Source organism: Festucalex cinctus, chromosome 16 (assembly GCF_051991245.1).
Source record: "Festucalex cinctus isolate MCC-2025b chromosome 16, RoL_Fcin_1.0, whole genome shotgun sequence".
Taxonomy (NCBI): domain Eukaryota; kingdom Metazoa; phylum Chordata; class Actinopteri; order Syngnathiformes; family Syngnathidae; genus Festucalex; species Festucalex cinctus.
The window spans coordinates 13,461,207-13,487,406 of record NC_135426.1 but is presented as its reverse complement, the minus strand read 5'-3'; the positions used below and the strand labels follow the sequence as shown (position 1 = coordinate 13,487,406).

Genomic DNA, 26,200 nt, shown 5'->3' with positions numbered 1-26,200 from the left:
TTATAAATGTAAATTTTATTTTTATAAATGTAGTTTCAGCTGATTTTAGTTTTTAAAAAAAATGTTTTTTATTTTATTTCATTTTCATTTATTTCAATTGTATTTATAGTTATACTGTTAGTTTTTGTTAACTATGATAATCTTGGTGACAATGCAGCCACATCTGTGTGGATCCCCGGTCCACAACCTGGCTGTCAAGTCAGTCTGGGGGGGAAATAAAATCCTCTCCTAGCTCATCTGTCTTTTTCTGTGTAACGCGCAAACACTCACAGCTAACAACGAGGCACTCTAAAGAGAGTACTACATACTTTGCAGATGCTTCCAGCAATTACCTTCAAACATTTCTAATGTATTGAGAAACAAATCTCTCCCAATCGTGTTAATTGCGTCGCTGGCTTTAAGTAGATGTCTACGTCAATGTCGTCGCCATATTGGATGTGGCAAAGTGGAGCAATGGCGGAAAGATGCCTCATTCATTTGCTGCTTGGAGACGGAGCAACCCTTTTGAAACCCAAAGCCGGCGCGTGTGCCCGCGTGTGTGGCGCAGTCACAGTGACTGCACTCATCCAGAGCATCAAGCGTCATGTGTCTGCTGAACCACGACGCTGCGGAAATGGAAGAGGAAGGAAGGGATGAAGCGGGGGGGGTGGAGTTGCGGTGCAGCGTTCAGGTGGTGCAGGCTGACAGATTAGCGGGGAATGATGAAAGTGCTCACACAAGATTTAAAGCCGCACTCCAAGGTGAGCTCTTGTAGGACAAAAAGAAGGAATGACAAGGATTTTGAGGGGATGAGACGCCAAGATAGGAGCGTGATACAAGATGACACATACAAGAACCCCCCTTAACTCCCTCCATTTTTGTGTTACTTGTCAGTGGGTTTGAAGTAAATGCATTTTGCCTTTGATAAATGCCCTTTTTGGGAGAAATCTTCTCACCTTCGCCACGGTGCTCACGGTGCATTCAATGCCAGCTGTATATTGGCAGCCATTTTAGAGCATTTGACTGATCTTCTAAGACCAACAGAATGTTGTTTTTATAACAACAAAAGAAACAAACCTACCAAAAAAAAAAGTACCAGAAAAAAATGTTTGGCTCAAGTGTGGATTTATTTTAGTGTTTTCCATTCACTCATTGACCTGCGTCATGTTTTCACATGATCACAGCTAGAGATACAATGACTAATCGACAACTAATCAATTATCAAATTTTTGATAGATTACTCATTTAGAGACCTTGTTCAGCATTCCCACATATGTTATTGTGTTTTTTATTCTCCACACTTTTTTACCGCCTAACAACTCCCACATAATACTTCCAATGTTCGAATTTCAGCTAGCTTAAAAAATTCACGCCTCCCGGGTTATATATCGTCTGATTCCACATTACTTAAAGTATTTGCACAATCTAACCTTTAATATCAACTTTTCCCCATTCATTTTCAATGGGACGGACATTGAACTTTTTCTAAGCATCACTTTCCACGCCCAATTCCGTACCATCATTACCAGGTGTCTGATACTGCTCGGTGGCACAGTTGGTAAAGCGCATTGTCCAGTAACCAGGAGGTCATAATTTCATAATTTATCTCTCAATTTACTTCATAAGAATTCCACATGCATTCAAATCTTAGCATTTAGTTATTAGCATTCAGCTTTCAGCATTTCCACACAATTTCTCTAGAAATTGCACTTAGTCTAGTTGTGATTTTTATTCTGTGTAACAACTCCCAAATAATACTTCCAATTTACACTGTTCACATTTCAACTAGCTTCAAAATTCACGCCTATATATATCGTCTGATTCTACATTACTTACAGTATTCGCAAATTTAACGTTAAATATCAACTTTTCCCCATTCATTTTCAATGGGACAGACAAATCTTTCTATGTATCACTTTCACAGTTCACAGTTGGTAAAGTGTATTGTCCAGTAACCAGAAGGTCATAATTTCTTAATTTATCTCTCAAATTTACTTCATAAGGATTCCACATGAATTCAAATCTTAGCATTCAGCTTTCAGCATTCCAATGCAATTTCTCCAGAAATTGCACTTAGTCTAGTTGAATTCGAAATTGTCCTCTTGACAGCAAATATACTCTGATTTGTGTAGTCCTCCATGAAAGCAGGCTTTCTTTTACTTTGGAAAGCGTTGATGAACATCCATCCATCAATTTTCTTGGACTCTTGTTCCTCACAAGGGTCGCGGGGGTGCTGGAGCCTATCTCAGCTGGCTCTGGGCAGTAGGAGGGGGACACCCTGGACCGGTTGCCCGCCAGTCGCAGGGCATTGATGAACATTTTTTTAACCAATTTAAACCTGGATTGTAAAAATAAGACGGGTGGGTGAGTTTGCAGCTTTGGAGGCAAGTGTCGGTTCGTGCAGCGGCCCGCCAAGCGGGCTGATATTGGTCTATATGCGTGTGCGTTCAGAGGTTATATAACACATCACGCAGTGTAGCTTGGCACGTTGCGTCTATTTATAGAAAGACTTTGAAGGAAGTATGACACACAGACACACAAAAAAAAAGCGTCAGCCAGGCTGTGTGGGCGGCGCGCAATCAGACAGGAGCTTTGTATTCATGTCTTGTGATGGTGTACTCTCAGCAGACATAACATTAGGTACGCCTGCATGGATCCAAGGCAGGAGCTGTTATAAATTCTGCCTTTGCGAAGATGATGATAATAATAATTATTATTATTTTTTTTTTCATTATAGTGTCTTTCAAGGAATAATTAGTAATACTAATTTGCTCAAAGGTGTTCATTTAACATTACTCGCCCACTTGAGAGGTTCATAGCTTAGCCTACCTTAATGCTAATGCTAGTTTTTGCGTTGTACTGATCCTTGACTGCGCTTCCATCTTAGCTTGTCATTTTTATAAATGCCACTGATGTCACAGCTGGCGTCTGTTCCTCGTGTGTTTGTGCATGTTTGTGTGTGCGTGTGACTTTCATCCTCCTTTGAACCGTGAGCAATAGATGATGCTCGCCGCCACCCTTCCCGTTCACACTTCGACTCGCATAAAGGAGTCAATTCGTCAGGCACGTCAGGGGTGCTAACGAACAGCCAACCTCTTGCGCGAAGAGAGATTTTACAGGCGTGACATGAAGTGTCATAAGTTTCACTTCTTTCTGTCACCTTTCATTTCTTTTTTTTTTTTTTTTAAAGAATGAAATAAAAATTTGGAATTGAATTGTGTTTATGCAGCATGTAGAGGTGCTACATTTAAATCAAGACCGAAACGCTTAAGCCAGTGCAAGGGGGAGGTCCGTATCATGGGCTAGTTGACAGCCAGCCCTGTCACAGCGGCTGCAGCTGTCGCCGTGGCGACCGGGTCATCCGAGTTAATTGTTCTCAGTGATGGTCTGCCTCACATACACACACACACACACACACACACAAGCGCACAGTCATCTATCGTTAGCCCGCTAAGCACAATTTTAACCTTTTAATCGGTGACCCGGCACACACAGTTCTGCCCGAATGTCACCGGACGCCCTCTTTATCCATGCCGAACCAATACAGCATGCTTATGTGTATCCACGGTGACGTCTCAGTCTTAGAGAGGCGGTGACTAACGCAGGCGGCCTCCGTGCTAATTAAAGTCTGTTCACACATTAATTACTGCAGCGTTTGGGGTTCTAATTGACTACGAGATGACGCATCCAACCTTTGCTCGGCCCAAATGATTTGATCTTCATCCAAGTAATTGCAGTACTTCCTATAAGTTGGCTGTTTGTCGGTTTTGTGACTATTTACTAGGGATGTCACGATAAGGGCAATATCGTGATATCGTGATATTAAAACTGCCACAATATCGTCGTCGTCATGTTCACAATATTTAAAAGGAACACATCTGTTAAAAAAGTCAGGTTGATTTTCATTTGTGCAGTTCTAGCACCCTCTAGTGGCTAGTTTATTAGTGCAATTTAATTTTCATGAGGGATGTTTTGGCCTTCTATGTTTAAAATCGATGTTAATTGTCAGATGAAGGGGAACCAAATTTGCTTGTGAAGCGATCAATGTGTGCTTGCATCAGCAAGTAAGTGCCTCAATATTGTTATTAGAGATTGTAGGTGGTTTATATGCATTGGTGTTATGTATGAAAGCACAATATTGTGCTTTTTTTTATTTTTAGTATGAGCTCTCTTTTTTACAATATTGTGATCTTTTTTAAATATCGCCGCCCCCACAATATCATGATAATTATTGTATCGTGACCTTCATATCGTGATAATATCGTATCGTGATGTTTGAATATCGTTACATCCCTACTATTTACGCAACGTGTTCAAACAACGATTTAATTGGTAGTTTAGGGTTAGGGCATGTTATTTTTTGTTTTTTAATTGAAAGGAAACACATAAACATGTCTGTTTCTGCCTCTTTTATATATTGCAGTTAGCATTGGATGCACTGTTTAAGAAGCTTTATGGCTGACGGGTAAAGTTATTTGAGCATCATTCATAATCTTTCCATTGAACCCATTCGTTAACCTGGAGTAGCTTCCACATCCCTCCAAATTGATTTTCTCCAACTTTGCGCAAACGCCTCCTCCAAGAGTTCATAACCTGAAACAAAATTGAAAAAAATGATGCGTATTGTGAATTTTGGGCCACCTTGTATTCTTATAAAGTCCCCGTTTCTTCCGACCTACCCGTCGAGGCACCCACCCACCACCGCTAATTTGGCAAAACAAACAAGCACCCTCACGACTACGAAACATGTCATGCGAGCGAGACGCAAACGAGGGCTCAACGTGCCTTTGAGCAAGCTTGCCAGATGCTGCTGAGCTTGGCGGCTGTCGACTGATGAGGGAGAAAGAGAGGAGAGAGCGAGAGAGGGGCTGGGCAAAACAGCAGGAGACTAAAAATGTTGTGTGATTAACGTTGCGGAGTTTGCCAACTGGCTCGCTTTGGCTTGAGGTGTGGATGGTGCAGTAATTGGAAAGAGGAGGCAACGCGTTCTTAACCCTCAAATTGAATATATCATTTGTAAAGAGGAGGCTCTGTTAAATACTCTACTTGTTAAAAGTGTGGAGTAATGTAGCAGTTTTGAAATGATGCTGATTTTGTGCCGGTCTGCGAATAAAAATATTGAACGTAAAAACAGGGAGTAGAATAATCAAATAGAATATAAATAATTAAACTGTCATGATTTTATGCTTCAGTTCAATACATTGTGCTTCTCCTTGTGGTGTCCCCACCTTAGCCAGCAGGAGGCAGTATAATCATGCCATAGAGACAAAGAACATTCACCACCATTTTTTTTTTTCGCTTTTGAAAACCATTTGTTTCAAGAGTTCGAACACTAGCACTATTGTTAGTTAGCCCGTCAATGATGTTTTCCATTGGTTAGCATCAAGCTAGTGGGGGCATTCTTTAAGTTTAAATATACAACATGCAGCGGTATAAATAACACAAGTGACCACAAATTCGATGTAACAAAATACAAATAGTTAGCTGATGAATATGGATTTGTTGAGGCTCATGGTAATTCAGATATTTGGCAGAATAAAATTTTGATAATGATTAATACACTTACGACAATACAGATATGAATTGCAGGAAGAACAGTCTTAAAATGCTTTGTCTCAATATTTGTTTAACCATACAATAAAAAAAATAACTCAATTTTTGTTGTTTGTTTTTTGCATTTTTTGGGGGTGGGTATGTTTCAGTGGCATTATTTTTATTTTATGTTGTAATGTGTTAATGTAGGGGTGAAAATCAGCCATTTTTTTTGCCTATTTTAGTTTAGTACTAGGTCTAGGTCTAGTACTCGCTAATTAATTTTAATACACTGGTCGTGCCGCAGCTTACATGTTTCAGTGCCATTTTTTTCTGCTACGGATGCCAGTAGACAAACTTAGCGAACGTAATAATTGGAATTCGGTGCATCTCATCCAGTCAACTTGTGCGTCTTTGTGTAATATTTGCGGACATACTTTCGAGTGCACAATCCTCTTTCAAAATCTTTCCCGTTGGGATTTTGCGCCAAAAGGATCTCAGCTTCGTCTCTGCATCCCTGCCTCATCTATCACTTATGCTTGCCCACTGCGAGCACACAAGCTGGATCAATTATGCCTGCTAAATTGAGCCAATTTGCATTGAAACCCTCAGATGCACCCTGCAAGTCTAGAGTATGACTCATAATATATCATAAAATATAGCAATCACTCTTTTTTTGTGTGTGTGTGGCTGTGTCTTCTTTCCGCTTGAGTGTGGGCACAGAGAAAGAAAAGCAGGTGCTGCAGATGCTTTTAGGCCAGTGCTACTGAACCTTGTTGGAGGTGTTCCTTTAGTTTTCCTCGATAGCTAGTTGTGCTGGCATTGCAAATCATACAGTTCAACTCGGCTATATTATATGTGTTTTGACCGCTGTTTTCTTAACTCATTTACTCCCAATAACGTATAAAAACGTTTTTTTTAATGTTCTAAGTGTCCCAAAGACGTATTTATACGTTTTTTTTGTTTTTTTGTTTTTTTTATGCTAGAGCATACAGAAGGCTTTGATGCAGCCTCTCAACTGCAAAGAACGGTTTCAGAAATGGTAGTTATTACACAAACGGCCAGCAGGTGGCAGCAGAGCAAAGGAGATCAACCAGGGCCATGTAGAAAAAAAGCTCAATTACTTTCAATTTTAAATAGATTTGTGAAAACTGATGAAACTTAGCTCTCTTCTAATGCTTATTGCTGCAAAACAGAAACAGATAGAAACATACTTTTTTTTTCCTGATGAAAGAAGAGACTTTAATCTTTCTTTTGATAGGTTCCATGCTTTTATAGCAATAGAACACAAATTCTACATATTCTGTGGGCCTTGCAAAATCAGTCAAAATCCAGTAAAACAGCCGGGAGTGAACGGGACTGCTTCTGTGAAAATGGCTGGGAGTGAATTTAAGATGGAATTCAGGGGCTGCAGATTCAATAAAAACAGGAGAGGCTCCAGAATTGAACCTTGTGGAACACCATACATTATACATGCAAATTGAGATTGTACATATATGTCCAACCACATTCTTTTTTTGTTTGACAAAGTGTGAAAGGATTACGATAATAAAGAAATCACACAACATACCATTACAACAGCCACAAGTTGACTATTGAGTGCACCTAATTCCATGCAGCAAAAATAGGCCAAGCAGTGTGTGCACTTGCAGCCAATAATAGCCAAACAGCGCATATCATCACACAACATTTGAGTCTGGTATGTGTCTTGACCTCTGCCGGACCCTTGCAACTGACTCACCGAACCCCTGGGGTTCAATTGAACCCAGGTTAAGAAGCACTGATTTAGTCTGAAGGCACTGTGCCAAAAGAACACAGGAGAAATCGTATTACAAATGACATGAATGAGCCACCCGAGTGGGCTGAGAGGGCTCGAATTATCTGCCGTCTAGCCTCAGGGCATTTAACTTTGAAATGCAAAATGTTCGATTGGCAGCGGGAAACGGGCGAGGGGACGGAAGACGAAAGCAAAGTTGCTCCAGTGCGTACGGGTGATGCAATTATGCGCTTAATGGCAACTTTAAATTGGGCAATTAAAGCCGGATGATAAAGCAAAGAGAGAGCGTCGCGATTGGAAAAAGAACTCTATAAACATTGCGAACGGTTGTTCCCGCATCCCGCGCCGTTACATAACCACCCAACAATGTTATTATGACACTGTAATCTCCTCCATGCATTTGTGACGAGCGATGTCACATGAGGATTTGCGCTGAAGATTAAATGAATGGATGTACGGCTCCGAGGCGCTCATTTGCATGCGCTTATGCATTCGTCTTGCTGCAAACGAAAACTGCGTCAAGTGCGTTGACCTCACATTGACAGTGAAGGGTTATCAGTGTCACGATCTTTTGGGTTCTATTTACTTTTGGTGGGCTTAAAATAGTCCAGTCCTCATGCAGGTTACACCGGGACGAGTTTAAATGAGTGCAAATTAGGGCTGCGGTGCATAAAGCACGTGCAGCGGCAGTGAACTCGCTCTGCAGGAGGTTCCCCAGGTCACATGACACCATACCGATGTCCGCATTTATTTTCATGCTAAGTCATTGCAATGTTGTGAACCAAAAGGATTTTTCTTAAATGAACTAGGGATGCACGATAGTGCTATTTTCAACCGATAAACTAATCATTTAAAAAGTGCAGATGTCGCCAACCGATAAGCCGATAATTGTTTGCAAAAATAACTTGAATACAAATATACTTTCAAGTTACTATAAGTTTAGCATGTACAAATACATTGCAAGATTGTGTAAAGCGCCATAAAGCTGAATTGTATTGATATCTCTGCCTCAAAGATGCCACAAATATGGAAAACTACCATAGGAGAGGGGCTGAGGAGTTGGCTACAACTTGAGCCACAACCACAACAGATGGACCAATACTGCAAGTCTTTTGCTGTCAGCGGATTTCTTTATTATCTGGTTCATCTGTTTCACGTAAAATTGGTCGATAATTAGAAACTTAGAAACGGGAGTCGATGCCTTTGTTACATCTCGGCGGTATTACTGTAATGCATTTTACTTTGGAATCAGCCAGTCCTCCCTCAAGCGTCTCCAGCTTGTCCAAAATGCTGCTGCTCGTCTCCTAACTGGTGCCCGTAAGAGGGAGCACATAATCCTGGCTTCTCTTCACCGGCTGCCCATAAAATTTAGAGTCCACTTTTAAGATTCTTTTGTTTTTAAATCTCTAAATGGCGTTGCCTCACCTTACCTCGCTGAGCTCTTGCACCCCTACGTACCTGCCCGGTGCCTCAGGTCAGCAGACCAGACAAAATTGGAGGTACCGAGGACAAAGCGGAGGCTTAGAGGGGATCGAGCCTTTGCAGTTGCCGGTCCCTCCCTTTGGAACGACCTTCCACAAAATATTAGGCAATCCCCCTCTTTATCTGCGTTTAAAACCCATCTGTATTCTTTGGCTTTTGGTGCACCATGAAACGTAACATTGTTGTTGGTGTTTTGTGGTGTTTGCTGTATTTTGTGTTATGAATCTGATGTTTATTCTATTTATTTATATATGTATTTATTTATTTATTCGCTCACCTACTTTTTGTTATTAATTTACTGATGCAAAAAAAAATACTTTTATACTCACTTAAAATGTTTGCTTTGTTCTTGTTTTTCTTATCTTATTCTTCACTGCATGACCATTTCTGTTTCATGTACAGCACTTTGTATACAGCAATGCTTGTTTTAAAGTACTTTATGAATAAAGTTGAGTTGAGATAATTGTCGATAATCATCGGCCACCGATCTTATCGTGCATCCCTAAATTGAACCCAGGCGAGATGTGGTTACTTTTCAGATCACAGCTAATCGCTTTTTTTTTTTTTTTTCTTGCTCTTCTACTTTTAGTGCAGGTGCAGAACGCGATGAAATCACCGGGACGGGACGCAGAGGGATGGAACGTAACAGAACCATGGCTGGGGAAGCAACTGCGACTGGGACAGCCTCGGCTCGTATTCAGCACTGACCCTGCCACCCTGTGACCTTCACGGGGTGCTGCTCGTCGATTTAGTCATTCACCTTTGGACTACTACGTTTTGATTATTCCACAAGCAGCCATGCACCTATTTCTACTTGCAAGTGAACGAAAAAGACAAAAGTCCCTGATGGCAGACTGGTGCATGCAGCTGGGCCTCGCCCTGCTCTTAAATGTGGCCTCCGGTCAAAAAGCGGAGCCCTCCAAGCCCCCCGTAGTCACCACCAACTACGGCAAGCTCCGAGGGATCAAGAAGGACCTGAACAACGAGATCCTGGGCCCGGTGGAGCAGTACCTGGGCGTGCCGTACGCCACGGCGCCCATCGGCGACCGCCGCTTTCAGCCGCCCGAAGCCCCGGGCTCGTGGCAGGAGATCCGCAACGCCACCCAGTTTGCCCCCGTGTGCCCCCAAAATGTGCACGGGGTGCTGCCCGAGATCATGCTGCCCGTGTGGTTCACGGACAACCTGGACGTAGCGGCCGGGTACATCCAGAACCAGAGCGAGGACTGCCTGTATCTCAACGTCTACGTACCCACGGAGGATGGTGAGTGCTGGGCTGCTGGGCGGGAGGTGCGAGAGGTAAAGCGGGGCTGACTCTGTGCTAAGCCCTCCCCCCCCGGCAGTCGGTCCAATCATCGTTCGTACACGCACGGCCTCTTGAATGGGATTGAAATGACTGCAAAGCTATGATTGGCCAATCATTCCGAAAGGGGACGGGCTTAGCAAATTGTCATAAATGAATGATATTTCTTATTCCTCATGTTAAAGTTTAGAACAGTAGTACCTTGACATACAAGGAAAGGAATTCACTGATGCGTTTTTGTCGGAATGACTTAATTCTACTATATATTCCTCTCTTTTGGAGTACATGGAACATTTGCTAATGTTTCATATTCTCCTTCTGTCCCAAAATGAAAAGATGGTGATGATGATTTTCTTTGGTGGAGTTCTGATAACGTTGTCATGTTCTTCCTTGCTGGTTGACTCCTTCCTTGACTGCAATTTTTTTTCCGTACATTTCCCCGCCACTCTTATGAGCTCCCCCTAGCGGCCCGCCAAGGAATTGCTCAATAAGTAATGAACTATAGAGCCGTTATAGTGGCTATATATTTACTACAGATATCGCGATACTTGCGTAGGCGTATTGATAATCTAACGGGAGACAAAATATCGCGATATTGATATATCGTCACACTCCTAATATATATATGTATACATATAATTCAGAGCTTTTTTTCTTGCTCTTTTTGGGAGCTAATGAGAAATTTATTAAATGGAGTTCCAGGCTTGGTCACGGGATGAATTAATCTTGTAAGTCAAGATACAAAAATGTGGAGTCCTACCTGTTTCTAAATTCAAGAATCAATCAAGGGATGGAGTAGACATCTTTAATTGCCCCTTCATCTTTATCATTCAATTGTTTTGCTTGAAAAGTCATTTTCTGTCTCTTACTATCTGTCCCTAAATGCAGGGTCACCAGTCACCACAATAGTTTATTTAAGTTACTAGTTTCTTCAATTTCAATTTTCATTCTGTCATTCTTCTTTCTTGTTGTTGTCGCTAGTTATCTTTTGACTCCTTTCTTTGGGGTCCAGACCTGCTCTCTGAACAATAACATGCTTGTAGAACACTTTTTTTCCTTCACAGATCACAGAAAAGTCTCTCCTGTGGTCTTTTATACATTTTTATCATATATATCATATTTATTATTTAGTGGCATATTCTTTTATTTGCATTCATGGTGGTTTAAACGGGACTTCAATCTTGCTTCATTCCTTGGAAGAAGATAACGTCAGGAACCTATTAGGACCTCGTGTAGGTTCTGAAGAGCAGACTAAGGAGGCTTTTTTCATAAATCATTGCGAGAGCTGTTCATCTGGTTTCTGCAGAGTCATGCCGAATCGATGAGAGGGAGGCGGGGTCTCGATGGGGGCGGGGGGGTCCTTCCCAGGTAGCCTGGAGCACGAAGACAAAGTGCATGCTTCACTCCGCATTCTACTTCGGGACTTGAACTGCACCGGAAACTGCTCTGAAGTAGGGAATTACCTACTTGGAGCGTAAACAACAACAATGGGGGAATGACGCAGCTCGATGGCAAAACGCCACGTAAGACGTCGAGACATTCGACGAGTCAGCGTTAGTTGTATATCTGTAAATAGATGATCACGAGTTAATTAGTTCTCCCAGATTGAGCGGCAGTTCTGCCAGGCGACCCTCCAGCATGTCAACTTCTCATCTCGTCCTCGTTAGCGGCGGGCTTCCTGGGCGTGGTTGCCGCCTGCGCGCTCATCATTATTCCGTACGCAGCGCCATCCATCTCCGTGCGTCAGCCCAGATCGCACACGCGCGCGCACACCTCGCAATTGTGCAGTATTTCAATTTCCTTTCGAAACCTATTGGGAGCAGCTCGATGCTAACGCGGTAACGGCGGCGCGGCGCCCAGCTGATGCTGCCGCGACGCAGGCACGGAGATGTTGATAAGATGATGATCGCTAAATGAGAAGAAGAGAAGGGAAAAATATAAATAAGCGAATAATGGAAGAGGGACAGCAGGGGTGTCAGCCTACTGCAATAAAATGTGATGTATAACTGCAGATGCCCCCCCCCCCCCCCCCCCCAAAAAAAAATCCCTTTTATTGTTGCGCTCATCACTTCTCTTCTTGCCAGCCTCAGTGGCTTCTCTACAAAGAACAAAAATGCACAAAAAGCATTTCTACGCTTGTGTGTGAGGGCGAGTGTGTGCGCTTCGCAGCCAAATCAAGAAGCAAATGAATAGCGTTCAGGGACAATTTGATTAATTGCAGAAATAAATCCACTAACCGTCCCCACGTCTTGAGAACTTTGTTACTGAGACTCCATTTACTTGTGAGAGACCTTCTCATCTCCCGTGTGTCTTCCTGCATTATGCCAGACACGACTTCCTAATCCTGCCCTCATCCGTTTAACTCGTGGAGATAGAACTCAATCAAGCATGGAGGGAGAGTTACCTTTACAAGCAGACTTCATTCGAACATTAGCTAACAGCTTGATTGTGTCTGGTTCTGTTTTTGTGGATCAGGGCCTGTCTTAGTAAGCCCAAAGTTGATTGGAAGAAACTGGACTTACCTTTATGGGAGAAGAATCCAAACGGTTTAGTTGGCTCAAATACTAAAATTTCAACTCTATCCTATACTAAGCAATAGGGGTGTTAAAAAAAATCGATTAGGCAATATATCGCGATACTACAGCTCGCAATTCTCGAATCGATTCAATAGGCAGCTGAATCGATTTTTAACACATTCACTGCCCAATAAATGCATTTAACGTCTTTTTCCGTCAATGGCAGTGAACGAGTTAAACATCCATTTTAGATGGAAAAATATTCAACAAAATGTCTTACTTAGGGTTAGGCTTCACACCTTAAGCATGGAAGAATGTTATATTAATGGAGCATTAAGCCTTAATATTTTATTTCAATGCTGTTCAAACATGAAACAGATTACATGTTTGTTAAATATAGTGGCTCACAGTTATAAGACTGAAGTTTCAGATAAATAAATAATATCTTTTCATACAAATCTTACAGTGTACATGTACAAGTTTACTGAATAGTATTTTCTAAATTTGAGTAAAAAAATCGCAACAATCGATTTACAAATTTGTATCGGGATTAATCGGTATCGAATCGAATCGTGACCTATGAATCGTGATACGAATTGAATCGTCAGGCACTAGGCAATTCACACCCCTACTAAGCAATAATCTCCTTCAGTAACTGTGATTGGCCATTGCTTTCAGAAAGTCTTTGTTTGCTTTCACAACTTTCGAGTTCTGAAACATTTGCCTGAATATGAACAAATACTATCACCCGAAACACTTGCTTTTGTCATGTGTCTTTTTTTTGTACTGCACATGACATGATGCGCGTAACCTCGCTCATTGTCATAAAGCCTTCGCCATCGTCTCCTCACAACTTCCCCATCCGCCGTTGGATGAGCAATGGAGACAGTAATAGGCCCACGTTTGCTCATTTCAATGATCCATTTAGGCTCGGCGGAGTGAATTGACTTTTCAACGGCACTTAAATAATCACACAATCTGGGAGCGCGTCTGATTTAAGTGCGGGGTGTAAGAAGTACCTCTGATTGTGTTCTATTAAAGATCACAGGCGTGTTAGCGCCACGTCGCACGCTCCATTTGTCTCAGTGACTGAATGTATCTCCTTAAAGCTACCTTTCAGGGATTCATTTATGAGAATAATAACGCTCAGGTTTGATTGAGTCTGTCACGGCGGCATTGCTTTAAAAATGAGTTTATTATTGTGCCTGTAGTTTGCAATGGTGTCTGACGCTTTCAATAAACCGCTAGCGTTATTATCTTTGTCAAGGCGGAATTTGTCATGCAGGTCTCGCGCTCCATCTCATCAAGATGGCGCAGGTGTCGTTTGGAGCTGCCGGGTCAGCAGTTTTCAAGCAAGTGTTGTCGGCCATCTTGTCGTGGACTGTTGATTCAGCGTGGATACAGAAAGGAATGAAATTAGAGAAAAGAAAAGTTTATTGTGACACTTTTGAGTCCTGATCCAACCAAAACGTCTTCCTAGGAAAAGCCTTTTGATCCTTGAGATTCATTTTAAGGTACTCGCACACTCTTTGTCCTCAAAAGTAAGTGACTTTCTACTTTTGTGGCAGCTCAATCTATAAAAACAACAAAACAATACTGAAAGGGCTTTTGATAGCAAAATATGTTTACAGATCGTTTACTAAGGCTTTTTTACATGCACTCCTTTCTACTACATGCTACGTCACATACTCTGCAATGAATGTGTTCATGTCCCGGGCTTAAGGTTCATGTATTAGTACGCCTGTGCACGTTTTTGACCCACTATTAACTCATTCACTGCCAGTCCAGGACAAAAAAAAAATCTTTGACGTCTAAAACCGTCTATGGCAGTGAATGTGTTGGATGTTGGATGTCCGCATGTTTTGAATATTTTTGGAGACTACACAAAAGTTGATTTTTTTTTTTTAACTATGTGTAGTAAACGCTGCAATTTACTGTTGTTGCTTTAATACCAAGTTGATGCATAACGAAAAAGCTTTTTGCACATTGTTTTATTGCGTGTGCAGGAAAAAAAAAAAGAATCTTTGACATCTAAAGCCGTCTATGGCAGTGAATGTGTTAACATGTAGTTGAGTTGCTTGTATGTCCTAGTTGTCCGACTTAATAGTGAGGAGAAAGCGCACACTAGTACATGGACCACAAACTGAATATGAATGATGTCATAAACATACTGTAGTCACAGCCTATTGAGGTAGTGTATATTATGGGATGCTGCGCTGCATGCTGTGCATACTGTATACCACTACTATGCCACACTCTACAGGCACCTCAAAGGGCCGTCTCTTCTTCCCTTCAGGCTTTCTGAATCTGAGCATGACACTGGCAGTGAATGCAAATGGACGCCCTCCCCTACCACGACCACCCTTTCCTCCCTTCCTGCTCACATGCGCACACACACACACACACACACACACACACACACACACACACACACACACACACACCTACACACACACACACACACACACACACACACACACAGATAGTCCGTGCCTCCCACAGTGCTGTGAAGCCTGTGAATCATTTAAACCCACATTTCAGCACCTTGGATAGGGCCGACCCATATACAGCACACACAACTAATTATATATATTTATATACTGTAATGTGTGTACTGTGTCACCTGTTGCGGTCTCCACGCGTTGGTTTATCCGCTTGTGATGCATCAAGTGCCAAAAGTGCAGCCTATTCAAGAGGAGAGAACACGGAGCATCTGTGAGAACGACTCGGCGTGATGTCTTCAAAGCCCTCACAGAGAATGCAAACATCCTTTTTGAATTTCAGTGCCTTTATAAACCTTTCACACACAAGCGAGCTACAAGAAATCACTCCAAATTGAATGGAATGCGTGGGGGCTGTTTTTCATTAAGAAGTCGTAAGTGTGGTGTTTACTCGGAGTGGACAGACCAAATAAAGTTGTCCAACTATTGGATTATTTTGGTCCACTTTATGAGAAACGTCGATGTGCTACTCTTGTTATTATGCGAATGCTTCAGCATTCCCACATATGTTATTGTGATTTTTATTCTCCACATTTTTTTGCCATGTCACAACTCCCACTTAATACTTCCGATTTACACTGTTCAAATTTCAACTAGCTTCAAACATTCACGCCTCCTGGTGTATATATTGTCCTTTTTTTTTTTCTTAAGAGAAACAATGACATCACTTTCCACGCCCACTTCCATACATATAACTTATCATCATTACCAGGTGTCTGATACTGCTCGGTGGCACAGTTGGTAAAGTGCATTGTCCAGTAACCAGGAGGTCATAATTTCACAATTTATCTCTCAATTTACTTCATAAGCATTCCCACATGCATTCAAATCTTAGCATTCAGCTACTGGCATTCAGCTTTCAGCATTCCCACGCAATTTCTCCAGAAATTGCACTTAGTCCAGTTGTGATTTTTATTCTCCACACCTTTTTGCCACGTAACAACTCCCACATAATACTTCCAATTTACACTGTTCACATTTCAACTAGCTTCAAAAATTCACGCCTCGGGGTATATATTGTCTGAGTCCACATCACTTACAGTATTCGCAAATTTAACGTTAAATATCAACTTTTCCCCATTCATTTTCAATGGGGTAGACGAACTATTTCTGTCACTTTCCACACCCACTTCAATATATATGACTTATCATCATTACCAAGTGTTTGATACTGCTCGTTGGCACAGTTGGTAAAGTATGTTGTCCAATAACCAGGAGGTTAGGTTCATAATTTATCTCTCACTTTACTTCATAAGCATGCATTCAAATCTTAGCATTCAGCTTTCAGCATTCCCACGCAATTTCTCCAGAAATTGCACTTAGTCTAGTTGCTTTTAGTATACCTGCGCCAAGGTACAAATGGTCCTAATTTTGGTCTATCCTAACAAGAAATGAAGGAATAAAAATTCTCAATTCACTAGGCAGAGAGAATCATCTTTTCCCATCGAAATGAATGGAAAATACCATTAGTCTGTATTGGTTGCCTGCAAGTGATCCTATTTGTAGTCAGTTTTGGCAGCGGTGAATGCATGAATACTTAATCCGACAAATGTGCGCTTGTGTGTGTTCACTGTTCTAATGTGCGCCGGGCTCCATGGGTAGAAAATGGCTTTAACCTTCACGCCTACTTGATAATTACCACTCTGTAAATGTCATTCCGTCGGCTTCCCCGTCAGTCGGCGCGTCTCCCTTGTTTGCTTCTCGTTCACACCCGGCTTCACATGACATGGCCGCCAACATCATTTGTTTACATTTTGGCTTTTTTTTTTCTCTCTCCGCATTCTACCCGGCCGGTCCAGGATTTTGACCTCCTGTCTCCTCTCTGCCCTGGTGCAGATAGTCATCGATGGTGCTGGTGTCATCGGATGGTTTTATAGGCTGCACGTCTTAATGTTTTTTTGACACAGATTCCAATGGGCTGATCTTTGGGCTTATGTTGTGAAATTGGTCTTGGCGGGTTTTGCATAATCCTGCAGATAGACAGGAAAAGCTAGAGGGCATCATACCATTAAATCCATTGTAAGGAAAAAGACAAGACAAAGCAGTTTATCACTCTATTAAACGGATTTTCTCCCCAATTGAAAGGTGCATATTACATCCCATTGCAGTGTGAACCCATGAAAGCTAAAATGACATTTCTGAATTTGTGTGTTGTGTTTTAAAGCTGTATGTATGTGTGTGCAACAGGGGGAGGATGAAGCCGCACATGCTTTTTAGCTTCTTTGATTGGAGTCTATAAAAGTGCATCATCTTCTTTTCTGTTTTTTTTTCCTTGTTGATTCCCACTGCTCGCCGTCTCAGCCTTTTATTGCGATGTCAATCAAACACCATCAAGCGCTCCTCTTGTCTACATGTCACCGAACCAGTGAATGTTGCTTGATTAAACGACTCCTTGCAATCCATGACCCCCCTTTTGTGAAAAATGGTCGGCATTTTTAACAAAATTAGAAATTAGTGCGTTAATTTTGAGTTCATTTGAAGTGCCTTTAACACCACTTTTTTTTTTTTAACACACGATTATTGACCGCCCCTTATTTGGTACTGGGGGAATTCCAATCGGTTGTAACACAGCAGACATGTACACGTCAAAATTGGCAGTAAGAAATGTAATAATAATGCATCAATTTGTGGACACTGGTGTCAAGTTGTATCTTACAATTTTAAAAGTGTTCAGAATTCCACAAGTTACTTTGTTAAAGAATAGATAGCTCTTAATATGAAAAGAAAAAATGCACTGAGTTGTCATCAATGTCTTACAAATGCAATTATGCCATCTAGTGGCAGAAAAATGACATCAACACAAATCAATATCACACTTTTTTTTTTTTTACAGTACAGTAAATGTTTTTTTTTTATTTTAACTCAATTTTATGAATTCTAATGAAATACTGTTCAGTGAATAAAAGATGCAGCCATATATCTATTGTATATAACATTTTTTCTACTATTCTGTTAAGAGTATGAAAACCTAGAAACTTTTTTATTTTTTTATTTTATGAACTTGATTAACTTTATCGTACATTTTATTGTACATTTAGAACAGATATAAAATTTGCAATTAATCGTGAGTTAACTATTGAAGTCATGCGATTGATTACAATTCAAATTTTTAATTGCCTCACACCCCTAATAAAAAATGTTGTTGTTGTTGTTGTTTTTTTTATTTAAATGGAGCAGTCAAACATCTTTTACTTCATTTTTTGGGGTGGGAAGAATTTTTTTTTTTTTTTTTTTTTTAAATTGGAGGTTGGTGGGGGGCGGTAGAAAGCGCCTCAGATAGTAGATACACTCACTTAAATGCAGATGCACCAATCAGGGATCGATGGGGAAAAGAGCTAGTGCGCATTTCTCCCGCAGGAGGACAGAAGCAAAAGAGGAGATGACGACATCATCATCTTTCTTGATCTTGTGTCTTTTCTTGTGATAAATGTGTCTGTGATGCATTTTGTTTTTGTCCTCTTTTTAAACAACAAAACGCCGAGAAAAAAACAACTCTTACTGCTTTGTCCTTTTTGCTCTTGCTTCTTTTCTTATTTTTTTGGTATTCTTTTTTTGTCTTTTAATTTTTTTAAAAACGTTTTTTGCCAGTAATCTTTTTTGAATTTTCTCTTTTCTCTTTTTCCCCCCCTTTTTTTCTGAACCCTAGGTCCGCTCACAAAAAAACACGATGAATCTGCAGCCAACAAGCCTCGAGACGAAGGTATTTTTGATGCATGTTTTGCCTTTTTTCTTGTTTTCCAGTCTTTTTTTGGGGGTGTGTATGGAAAACACACACGTACACGCACACACACGCACATCGCAAGGTGGCTATGTTCCGCGCACGCACGTAAATGTGCTGACTTTAAATAAAAAAAAACATCGCTAGGATGAACATTTCATCATGGTGTGTGTTTTCCATCCTCATCACCGCTTCCGAAGCGACCTTGAACGCATCGCGCCAGCTTTGTCCCCAAAATGTAGATGGGCCCAACGATGATTGGGCCGCAATCCCTCAGCTCAAGGGTGAAATTGTTACGGAGCCCACAAATATTTTGCCAGCCAATAATATCAGGTTGGTTCGAGGGGGCGCATCCAAGGACACTTGTGGCCCCCGTTAGTCGTTTATCTCCTCGCTGCAGCAGTGGAGCTGATTTTTATCATCCCTCTTGTTTCTTGGAAGCATTTTTTTTTTTTTTTTTTTTTTTTTTTGGCTCTCGGGGGTTGTGAGGCGGAATTTTTTTCTTTTTGGGCAAGTTTGAGGCTTTTTTTCCACAGGCATCAAACTGATTCAGAACAGATGCACACTATTTTAACCCCAAAAGTGGACTTGTGGGGACAGAAAAGGTTATCAGTGTCAGAACGTTGTCATCCACTGTTTTTGTTTGTGAATAATCTAGTGTGCTGTTATAAACGGAACATTATTTTGCAATCAATCCAAAGATGGAGCGCATACAGTGAGGCGTGTGGGTCAGGTGAAAGGTTATCATAAGGCTGGTCAGGGTTGTCATAGATGGATGATGTATGTTGGTATGTGTGGCACTTTTTACCGGATCACCCCAACAAGCACTGTTGTCTTCCCCTCCAGCCAATGATTCCTAACTGCGTCTTTAAATGAGCAACCTTATCGAGCGTTAGCAACAGCCAAGCTCGTGCATCCTCCATCCAACAGAAATAATGACAGCCCAGTGAAGTGTGGGAGGTTAGCATTTAGGAATTAATTAAAGTGCAGAAACTAATGACCTACTCCATCTGCTAATCTGCAAGCTGTCAACTCAGACTCCCTGAGGAATAGATCCCAACAACATGGAAATCCCCCGGCAAAAATAAATAGGAAATAAAAAGGGTCTTTGATTAATTTGTTTTGCTTTTAATATTGTAAACGAGTTTGCTTCACAGCCTGATTATTTTATTTACAAGCGCGCGCCAGGCCCCAGGCGTCGACTCGTGTGATGCATTCGGGAGGGCTTTGGATTTTTCCAATAACGACTGCCCGGTGATAAGAATATGACGCAGGCAACAGGGTTTTAATTACAGTGTGATATATGGAGGGTCATTAAGACATTTGATTTGATCAAATCCTGTTAAGCAAGCCAAGTTTATTTGCATCACAACACTCTTATCGATGGCAAATCCATGTTACGCGACAGAGGCAAAGAAATAATGAGAATGACTCAACAGATGATATTAAGAGAGAGAGATACTATATATAGTAGGGGTGTGAATTGCCTCGTACCTTATGATTCGATCCATATCACGATTCATAGGTCGTGATTCGCTAGATTAATCCCAATACAAATCTATAAGTCGATTATTGAGATTTTTTTTTTTAACTCAAATTTAGAAAATACTAATCAAACTTTTACACTGTAAAATTTGTATGAAAATGTGTTTATTTATCTGAAACTTCAGGCTTATAGCCGTATTTGACCAAAAGGTTGCAATCTGTTTCATGTTTGAACAGCATTGAAATAAAACATGAAGGTTTAATGTTCCATTAATATCGCATTCTTCATGCTTAAATTGTCAACCCTAACCCACAGTAATGTGTTTTGTTGAATATTGCCATTAAAAAAATATTTAAACATCCCCAAACATCGATATCACGATATATCACCGAATCGCTTTTTTGGAAACACCCCTAATAGATAGATAGATACTATAGATAGATAGAGAGAGAGAGAGAGAGAGAGATACTATAGAGAGAGAGAGAGAGAGGGAGAGAGTGTGAGAGAGAGAGAGAGCGACTATAGATAGAGGGAGATAGATTCAATAGATAGAAAGAGAGATACTATTGATAGAGAGAGAGAGAGAGAGAGAGAGAGAGAGAGAGGTACTATAGATAGCTAGATAGATACTAGAGAGAGAGAGAGAAAGAGAGATAGAGAGAGAGAGAGGGGTACTATAGATAGCTAGATAGATACTAGAGAGAGAGAGAGAGAGAGAGAGAGAGAGGTACTATAGATAGCTAGATAGATACTAGAGAGAGAGATATTAGAGAGAGAGAGAGAGAGAGAGAGAGAGAGAGAGAGAGAAAGACTATAGATATACTATAGATAGAATTGGAATTGTGTTATTGTTCTTGCATTCTCCTTGTATTTGCTCCTGATTGGATAGTAACTGTCGCAGGAGCATTCCAATTAAGGGCGCATTGTTGCATTCGAGAGGGAGAACTCTGACAGCCTCTCCGAAGGAAGGTTGGCACTGACAGCCAAGATTCCCTTTTCAGCGAAATCGAAAATACATGAAAAAGCTGCAAGGTGGAAAAACACGCTAATCAGCATTTAGAATGGAAATGCAGACACTCGACCGCAACTATACATTAGAGAAAAAGATTTATGTATTACTTGCTGAGAAATTTGTGGAAGGCTTGCAATGTTAATAAAAGTGAAGTCCTTTCCACGTTTGAACACACACACACATGCACACGCTTACTGGTTCTCTGCCATTTGGAACTCAGGCAGCCGGTTAAAGGCTGGCTAAGGGCGGAAACGCGTGGGAAAAAGAGTGAAGCGTGAGGTGCAAGGAGGAGGTTGCATGAGGACGGTGTCACGCTTCATTGCGTTGTCTGCATGTAGACGGAAGCAAATGAGCAAAGAAAGAAGAAACGTGTTCATACGCTCCCCCTCATTTCATTCCAAACCTGACAGTGGTCGAATCGTTATGCCTCTGCCGCCATCTTGCTACGTATGCACTATGTCAAATCCATAGCGCTGTTTAGTTGTACTTGTTTCATAACAAAAAGTTACAAATAATACGATAATGTAAAAAGTGTGGATGGGAATAATCGTATGAGAAGTAATAGTTATTGCTTATTGTGTCATTTTCCACCAAATCCTCGTGGGAACGGCTTTCCGCATTTAAATAGCATTTTCATCCCTCCTCATTGACCGATAAGCAACAAGCAAAGATTCTCATTTCCAAGCATTTGGGAATATTTTCCATTTCAGGAGAAAATGTGACTTCACACGGCTGTCACGCATACTTAGAAAGGCAGGATCCATGGGTGAAATGTTTTGTGCCTTAACAAAAGCAAGCGGGCGGACGTGAACACTCAGGAGAGGAGCGGCGGGGGTCAACGCGAGTCCAACAGACTTAAGGCTAAAAGAAAACGACGTGGGACATGGAAGGAAAAGGAGGTTAAAAGAAGGAAAACAAGCCAGAATGCCTTCGCCTGTGCCGTCGTTTGTCTCATGCGGCGCTTGCGCGGACGGAGCGGGGCTGCGTCGCCCGAAAACTCGGATCTGCCTCCCCATCCACTCAATTTGTGGAATTCCGTAAGGAGTGAGAGAGCCCCAAAACATAATCTGCCATCTATACTGGGAGAGAGATGAGGGAGTGGGGCGCCAATTAGGTTGGAGTGAAAAGCACCATCAACAGTGCCAATTTAAAATGTACTTTATTCACCAGTAATTTAGTGACAGTTTTTGCCAACCTCTGGATGCTCTGTATAACGTGGCTGGACCAAGTGCTCCAGTTTTCCTCGACTTCTGACATCTCGCCTACTACCTATTGTTTCAAGAAATCCAGCAAATATTTGTTACTTAATTAATGGCGAGCTAGCCAGGTGAGAGCTAGTAGAACTGCATCCTTTTGATCCATTTGTGGACAAAATACAAATGTGGCATAAAAATATCCAATGCAGTTTTGAATGAGTTTATAAGACAGGAACAGAAAAAGTTATAGGGGTTTTGACAACATTTGGATTAGTCTTATTTTAGATTCAGAGTTTGTTGAATCATAAATGTATTATTGAGTACAAATCAGGTGCCATCCTATATGGATGAATATGAAATCTGATCGCTTAAACAAAGAGTCCTGTTGCTTACATAGTTTATATTACATGGACCAGCACTAGGGTTTCTAAAGGCCCTGGGCAGCTTTGATTGACATGGCAACAAATAGAAGCTGAAATCTGATTGGACAAAATATAATAATAAATAAATAAATATATATATATGTATGTGCACATCCATTTTGTGGAAGCAGCACATCCATTTTGTGGAAGCAGAGCAGCCAACGGAAACGCATCCAAATGAAGAGAATAGCCTATTCGGAATATATGAACACAATCTCTTGGAACGATAGCTGAATTTAGTTTGTAAATGTACTGTAGGTAAGGGCTTCAGCAAGCAGACTTCACACCACTGCCTATTTGTTTGGCCTAAATGAACAAAGATGGGGAGGAGACGAGGCAGCCGGACGCTCAGTAAATAACAAGATATGGATCCAGCGCGATGGGAGGCCAGCGAGGAAGAGGAGCAAACACTTGAGCGCCGAGGTGCAGGAGCACTTGTGTTGTTGAAGAAGTTATTGAGCCTCATCAGGGTGGGATGCTGTTCTCTGCCTCGCCATCTCGCCACATCTGCTCTTGCTTTTTATACGGTTTTGTTTTACCTCAAGCCTCATGTGGCGAATGCAGCAGCAGCGACAGAAGCATCAGCACAAAATAGATGAATAAATACTGCAAATCGGTGAATTTTTGTCCAGGTTTATATATATTGGCTATTACTATTATATTGGCCAACGGTAGAATCCAGTTTTTCTTGGTTTGGTCCAGCAAATCCATATGTATTGTGTTGTGTTATACGAGCTAGCTTGCACTAAGCTAACCTGTCCTCTCCTGTCCAAGTGGCTAATCGCTCTTTGTTGCGGCTGTGATGGTGTGAGAGGCCAGTAGTGACGTGACAAAAACAAAACCGTTTTGATACACTGCCAAGCTGGGCTTCACTAACAGGTGAATTTTATGCTAGCTAGCCAGCTAACACGCAAAAACTCTATCGACTTTGCACTCCCTGTATATATTGTGCATTTATTGTTTAAAGGCCCATTAAACACAGTCACATCTACTTTACCTTACCTTAGCTGGCAGTGTGTCTGAAAATGCACCCTAGGCATATCCGCACACACACGTACACATCTCCGATGCAATCAGTCTGGCCCCGTGATCCATTGTGCTCTAACGATTGGTCTTTCGGCCAGCTCGGCGGCCTGTGGGCCAGCTCTGCCACTGTGCATCTCATCAGGGCCCATTCATCACCGGCCGTCTCTCTCCACCTCTGGTCCTCCATCACTGTGGCCTCCCAATAACCTGCATGCACGTGATGCCACTTACACACGTATATACATGTTAGGTTTACACGCCAAAACATTTTGAAGAGACGGAAACAAGGACGAGAAGACAAGACTTTTGTTTTTTACTTGCAGCGAGGAGAGCAGAGTTGTCAGTTATAACAATGACAATTCTCTTGCTTCCTCTCTTTTTATTTGGGATTGTTCCCTATCCGGGTATGAAAAAAATGGCGTTGCACTACTAAGGGGTGGGGAAAGCGCAAAAGTGCAACGCTGCAAAAGTGCAACACTGCATTTTCTTAGATTAACATAGCTGTCTGGTTGGATGTAAGTGTGTTGCAAGTAAGCATTTGATTATCCATTAGCAATCAAAGTTCTCGTTTTCGCTTCTGCCCCATACGGTGTGACTCATTTTAACGCAGCCAGACTGTTTGGTACAGCTCATCTGAAGAAATGGGTGCAAAGTAATTCACTTAAAGTTCATGAGTATACAGCATTTTAGCAAATGTATAATAACTTAGATGCACTTTAAACGTAACAATACATCACTCACAATTTCCAGGCTAAGCCGAAAATGCGCTAAAACTTTTGGAGTTGATCTTGGTTTGACCTTTTCTAAACTTGCTGTTGGCTAACAAACAGCTGTGAGGCCAATTTTGTTAACATTTAATTGAGACACTCCTCTACCAGCTCATCAGTACAGCACTAATATTAGTCGCTCTATGCAGAGGATAAAGAATATATGACTTTGAGTACTGTTTTATAGTGTTGGTATTGTTACTGTTCTGTTTGCTGCAAGATAGATGCTAATTAGCATTAGCATTAAGCTAGCAGACAGGCGAGGCTATGTGGTTGCGTTTCAAGACTCGATGTTCATCAGTCACCAGTCAAGCAGCAGGATGGCGAGGGGAGCAGAAGGTGGCGTCCTGGGGGTTGTCGGTGGGTGGTGTGCTGAACACGAGCGCGGGCCTAATAGTGCCATTGTCTGCCGTTCTGCTTGAGAGCATCTGCAGCCGAGCTGCGGCTCCTCGGGGTACCGCAGCCTTCTGCCGTCTTACGCCTTCAAACTTGCCGAGCGGAGTCGGCGTGTTCAGCCTCGTTGCTTCGTGTTTACTGTGCTCGTTTTGGACCTCTTTCATCTGGAGAGGGTCCAATTTCCATCCATCCATCCATTTTCTTGACCGCTTATTCCTCACAAGGGTCGCGGGGGCTGCTGGCGCCTATCTCAGCTGGCTCTGGGCAGTAGGCAGGGGACACCCTGGACTGGTTGCCAACCAATCGCAGGGCACACAGAGACGAACAACCATCCACACCCACACCTAGGGACAATTCGAAGCGCCCAATTAACCTGCCATGCATGTCTTTGGAATGTGGGAGGAGACCGGAGTACCCGGAGAAGACCCACGCGGGCACGGGGAGAACATGCAAACTCCACCCAGGAAGGTCCGAGCCTGGACTCGAACCGGAGACCTCAGAACTGGGAAGCAGACGTGCTAACCACTCAACTACCGTGCCGCCGGGGTCCAATTTTGACTATTGATTTCCATCTTTGTACCCTGTTTGAAAGCGCTATATAACTATATAAATACAGGTGACTTGACTTGGCTTGACTTGGGATATCAAAAAATGAGACAACGATATAAAACTTTTTACGAATATAACCGTTAAAACGTACAACAAAATTAAGAAAGAAAACAAATTCAAAAAGGAGAGTGAATTTGATGTATGGTTGCAAAAGTGCACACCCCCTCAAGAATGTGACTATTTCAAAACATATCAATTTTTGCTTCCACTCAGTATTTCTTTCATTTCTTGAACGCAATCACCGCAGTGTAGTGCAAGTGTGCAGCAATGGTGCACACTTGCACAGTACGTGCTTGGCTTGAGCAGCTCGAATGCAGCTGCAAGGGAGCCGTCAGTCAACGAAAGGGGATCAATCCTATTGATTTGCAAACAGCTACTTGGGATGCATTGTTTCCAGAGAACAATATGTCATCGTGTACTGCAAAGGGGCCATGTGTAAAGTAGAACCCTTAGAGTAAAGCCCAATGTAAAGAAAAGGCAT

General features: G+C 41.8%; 1 protein-coding gene across 2 annotated transcripts in view; it reads left to right on the top strand.

The window, feature by feature from the left end:
• The window catches only part of nlgn2a (neuroligin 2a), a 64,140-nt gene that overhangs the window by 12,654 nt on the left and 25,286 nt on the right, over positions 1–26,200 (top strand). The window contains exons 2-3 of one of the 2 annotated variants that reach the window (XM_077498859.1): positions 9,360–10,031; positions 18,734–18,787. In XM_077498859.1, the coding sequence (XP_077354985.1) occupies positions 9,569–10,031; positions 18,734–18,787 (517 nt within the window). In that variant the 5' untranslated portion in view covers positions 9,360–9,568. The remainder of the gene's footprint in view (positions 1–9,359; positions 10,032–18,733; positions 18,788–26,200) is intronic. The other variant, XM_077498860.1, reaches the window with a different exon arrangement.